We start from the raw sequence: 5,228 nt of genomic DNA on the forward strand, positions 1-5,228 counted from the left end.
TAATACAACTAAAGCACAGTTTTGCCAAGTTGAAGTCTACCACCTGTTTTGCACTTAAAAATTTATTGAAGGACACAAGTCAATAAACATGCTTCAAGCAACAAGCTGGTTTCAATGCATTGTCTACCCGAGTGTGACTGGAGTAACTGTATACTTCAGGGCTTTTTTGCCACATAGTTCCTTTGGTTCTTTGTCTTCATTCTGTCTCTAGCCTAATATTTACAGGAGATGCACAGCAGGTGGTGTTGAAATACAGGTGATAGGATCAGTGTCTTTGCTGCTAATGTTACTTACGCAAAAGTTAACTGAAATTCACTAACTTAAGTAGGATGCTGCTTCACCTTCTGGCTTTTTATGGAGTGAAGGTATTTGCAAATAAGGATTTGCAGTTGTGTGTGACTTTGACACATTTTCAGGTGTTTTTTCATTGGTTTGGTAGATTTTTGTTTGTTTTGACTGTGACTTTTTGCATAGGTTACAAGGAAAGCCTGTAGTATATAATGGAACATTCTAAGGTAGCTGCGTAGTCTGTGGCAAGCTGTTCTGTTTCAAGTTAGGACACGTAGTTTGTGCTGGAATAATGTAATTTTGGGAGAACCGGCTCATTAAGCCATAATTACTTTCTGAAGCAACAAATCTTGTCTGATTACATCAAATTCTTCAGCTGGCATTACATGGAGTTCTGTACATAATTTCTTTTCCCTTCGACACTACTGCAAGAGAGCAAGTTCCTTTTTAAAATCGCCTTGCAGTAGCTGGCAAATAAATGTGCTCATTCAGTCCCTTAAAGACAAGCGGAGCACTCATACTTCTAACTTGAACTAAAATAAACCTCCTGTGAGATTGGGTTATTCACATCACTGTTCTGACTTAAAACTTCAGACGTTGTTTGTTTTCCCCTCCCATCCACACCTTTGCTAATGTTAAATATTTTTCTCTGTAAGTAAACATTTTTGAACAAGATAGATTAATTTGGGGGTTCATTGTCATAAACAGGATTAAAAGACTAACAGTAAAAACTTTACAAAAAATGGTCTTCATTACGTGCTTAGGAATTACTGCAGAATCATCTATTCTGTTACGCTTTTACCCCTGCTGCCCTCCTAGCCTAATATGTTTTTATCTTTTCACATCTTGCTGCATTTCTTGCTTAATTCATCACCTTGGGGTTTCTCTGTATGTGTGTGTGTGCGCACGTGCATGCGTGTGTTGTGTTTTAGGAAAACTGTCCCATCTGCCGTGCAGGGGACAGTCGTTTCTGCTTTTGTTCTCTCCGGTAATCTTGCAGGGGCTGCCCAGCACAACCCTTCTCGTATTACTGCTTTTTGTGGCATTGTCTTTGACATGGGGCCCACTTTTTTTTTTATGAAATGCTGCTTTGAAACATAGGGATGCCTTTAAAAGTAATAAAAATTTGTGGATGAAAAACAAAGAAACAAATGAAAAAAACAATGACAAAAACCAATAAACCAGTCTGGATTTTATTCCTAGATGTTAACATCTCAGTTGCATATCCAATAAGTGCTTTGACTTATTTAACTTCACTGTTTCAAGTTCTGGTGAGTCTGTGTCCTGTAGCAGGTGTATAATTTAACAAAAGTATGTGACCTAACTACTGAGGTTTTTTCCTTCTTTTATACTACTTTAATATGCAAAATAACTGCAGATATAAAGTGTCATGACTAGTGTATTAGCTAAACATTTGTTTTAATTCTTTCTTACAGAGTGGGAAAAAAGGGAAAAGGCAGTCAGAATCTGACCAATGCAGGTGATCTCCTCTGCCACCAGATTCAAGGCAAAAAAAAAATTCATGTATTTCTTCAGGGTTTTGCAGAAATGTATATATTTGTTGCACAGCTGCTCGACTATGCAGTTTTTGAAGAGAAATTATCAATTAATAGTTTAACAGTCTGAATATTTGATTTGTTGCACTTTCTGCTGCACAGGAATTAGAAAATTAGTATTCCAGCAGAGCTGAAAGTTAATGTCATTAGTTTTTCATTATTCAATAAAATTTGCTCTTGAATTTCTATGTTTGAATTCTTATTTTCATAGAATTTCTCAGTTAAGAAGACTTCATTTGATGACTACCAGGATCCAAATACATTAGTATGCAAAAGGTCAAAGGTTCACCAAGTCAAAACTGAAAATAAGACAACTCATGCAAAAGCATCTCACTGTTGCTGAATCCAGATCCTGTTGTAAAAAAAAAGTCAACAGTCATTAGTTCCTTTCCTTGTATAGAATTCCTGAGGTTCCGCAAGGTGAAGTGCAATGTCCTGCACCACAAGCTGGGTTGTGGTGGCCCCTGTTAGCACTACAGGCTGGGGGATGAAGGCTTGGGAGCAGCCCTGTGGAGAAGGACTTGGGGTTATTGCTGGATGAAAAGCTGGCATGAGCTGGCCATATGCACTCACAGCCCAGAAAAACAGCGGTATCCTGGGCGGTGCCAAAACAAGCGTGGACAGCAGGTGGGGGTTCTGCCCCTCCACTCTGGTGAGACTCCACCTGGAGTACTGTGCCCAGCTCTGGAGTCCTCAGCACACGAAAAACACGGACCTGCTGGAGCGGGTCCAGAGGTGGGCCACAAAAAGGATCAGGGGGCTAGAACACCTACAAAAAAAACCCGTGGAGTCAGGGTCGTCCAGCATGGAGAAGACTGGGGAGACTTCGTTGTGGCCTTTCAATACTTGAGGGGGGCTTATAAGAAAGAGTTTTTACCAGGGTCTTTACTGACAGGACAAGGGGCAATGTTTTTAAGCTGAAATAGGGAGATTTAGGTTAGATTGTAAGTAATTTTTTTTTTTTACAGTGAGGGTGGTGAGATACAGAAACAGGTTGTCCAGAGAAGCTGTGAATGCCCCATTCCTGCAAGTGTTCAAGGTTAGGTTGGAGGGGACTTTAAGCAACCTTATCTGGTGAAATGGCCCTGCTCGTGGCAGAGGGCCAGACTCTGATAATCTTTGAAAGGCCCCCTTTGACTTAAATAGTTCTGTGACCAGTATGCTTTTCATACCTATGTGGGTTTTGGCTGCAAAATGTAGATGCTGACATGTGAAAATACCATGTAAAAAGAGTTTTCCTAACTGTTGGCTTTGAAAAGTGCCCTGTGTCATTCTTCAGAGTCTGCCTAGTAATAAACAATTCCTCTTGTGCCAAAAGACAAAGCTAAGACTTCTAATTTTTGTCCCATGTTAAGTGTCAGTGCATACAATATGGCTATAAAAACACACAATTGTTTGTACAGCACTGAATGTAGTACTAAATGCTGGGATCTTACTTATTCTGCTATTCTATAAATTTGTTTTCCTCCAAGTTTTAACTTGCCCGTCTGTGTTTCATATAGGGTGGGTTGTTTTTCAGGATTGTCAGTAAAAATCTACCCGCCATGCACACACCCCCAAACACTCTATTGTTTCTTGTGCTCTAGAGTTGGACATAAATTAGTTTGTATAATGCTTGCTGATTAGCAACAGAAGGAATTCTATTAAAACGGAAGAGAAGTTGTATTCTAGAACTGTGTGTATAATGTCCTCATAAAAAGCTCATTCTGGTTTTTTAGTGCTAAAGAAAATAGACGCACATTTCTAGTTTGGGCAGTGCTGGATACAGTTCACATTACTCAGTGCAGCTCCTTTCCCTGTTCACTACCTGGTCTATTAGCCTGTCTGGTATAAATTAGAGAGAAATTCTTCTGTCAGCACATTTGTTCTCCATGACATTGCTCTTGTATTTTTTAATATCTTGGGAAAAAAAAATTCTGTTTTCTTGTATCTATTTCTTTTTACATTTGTAATAACTGAATGTTCCTATAAACAAAAGTTTGGGTTTTTTTTTAATAGCTGTTGCAGCCTGTTTCAGGAGGGATACTCCCAGTACACTTCCTTCTGAAAATTCTTTCTGATATCTTCACAGTTATTTTCTAAGAACTTTTAGTATCCCTGTCCCTTAAAACCAATACATAGTAAAAAAACACTAAAGATTATTCCTCTGACTTGTTAATCTCTGCTAGCCATAACCAGCTACCTGTTGTGCTGCTACTCCAGTACAAGCTCCACACAAGCTACACAGTCAAAGTGAGCTGTACCTATAAAACTAAGAACAGCCTGGGATAAGGAGCATTTCCTTGCCCCTTGGTCTGACTGAATTCCGTTTGAAAGCACTGCTGGATTGTAGTGCAAAACGTTACTTCATCATGTCCTGCACTGCCAGTCAACAGGACAACATAGTGCTGGTGTGTGTTGAAGGGCTCTGCTGCAGCGCAATTCCAGTGCCTTGTTGGGTTGTGACTGGTGTGGAAAAGGAACAAGTGTGGCCAAGGAAAGGCTCAGTGACTAAATGTGCCTGAAATAATTTTTATCTGCAACAACCCAAAGCTCTAGGATAGGCAAAACCTGAACCTGAAGGCATTGGTGTTCCTTGTTTAAAACCACTTAGAAAGTCTTAAATTCCTCTAGTAAAAATTTAAGAGACTTGGACCCTACTGTGTGGCATGACTTTTTTTTTTTTTTTTTTTTTTTTCAGTATCAGCAGAACCAATTTATGGACTTCCTGAGAGATTATCTCAATAGCAGACAAAGGCACCAAATCACCTGGTGAGTCAGGCTAGCCTGGGAATCACCAGCTCTTATTCTAAGGGTAAGGAAGAAAGGGTATTTGAGTCTAGAACTCAAAGCTAGATATGTATTTTACACCAAAACATGGATAGGCATCTTGAATTTCCTGAGAGGAAAAAAAAATCACTCATAGTTTGGGAGAAACCTCATTTGGTGATACCAGGTTTAATGAGTGATTTTTTTTGTCCAAGTTTGAGAAAAATCTGATTCCCAGCTATGGAAATCTTCAAACAACAATACTGAAGTAGTAAATGCTTAGTATTTTTTACTCTTTAGCTGGTGCCTGGTCATCAACAAGTGTGATATATGTCCTCAACATAGGTCCACAACCTATACAGCGTTCCGTTTTCATGCTTTTTCTGCCACAAACCACTGTGTAAGGTTGTGACAGGTGGCTGTTAACAGATCAGCGCTCCGCACTGCCGTCCCCAAACACCAACGTACACAACTCCTTTGTGCTTGTGATATGGGGTAAGAATAGTAATAGATAAAAAATAATGGTTAATTATACATAATAAGAATTTTAGAGTGTAGAATATAGTATCATATAACTTAAGAGGAAAAAAAACAGCTAACAGATGGGAGAGTTTACTTTCTCTTGCTAGCAAGGAC

General features: G+C 39.2%; 1 protein-coding gene across 1 annotated transcript in view; it reads left to right on the forward strand.

Annotated features, from left to right (window-relative positions):
- GKAP1 (G kinase anchoring protein 1) overlaps window positions 1-1,772 on the forward strand; it is a 16,913-nt gene extending 15,141 nt beyond the window's left edge. Inside the window, exon 11 of the mRNA XM_008948257.1 lies at window positions 1,725-1,772. Coding sequence (XP_008946505.1) covers window positions 1,725-1,772 — 48 coding nt within the window. The remainder of the gene's footprint in view (window positions 1-1,724) is intronic.
- The last annotated feature ends 3,456 nt before the right edge of the window (window positions 1,773-5,228 follow it).

Source organism: Merops nubicus, unplaced genomic scaffold (assembly GCF_000691845.1).
Source record: "Merops nubicus isolate BGI_N331 unplaced genomic scaffold, ASM69184v1 scaffold25549, whole genome shotgun sequence".
In the NCBI taxonomy this organism is placed as follows: Eukaryota; Metazoa; Chordata; class Aves; order Coraciiformes; family Meropidae; genus Merops; species Merops nubicus.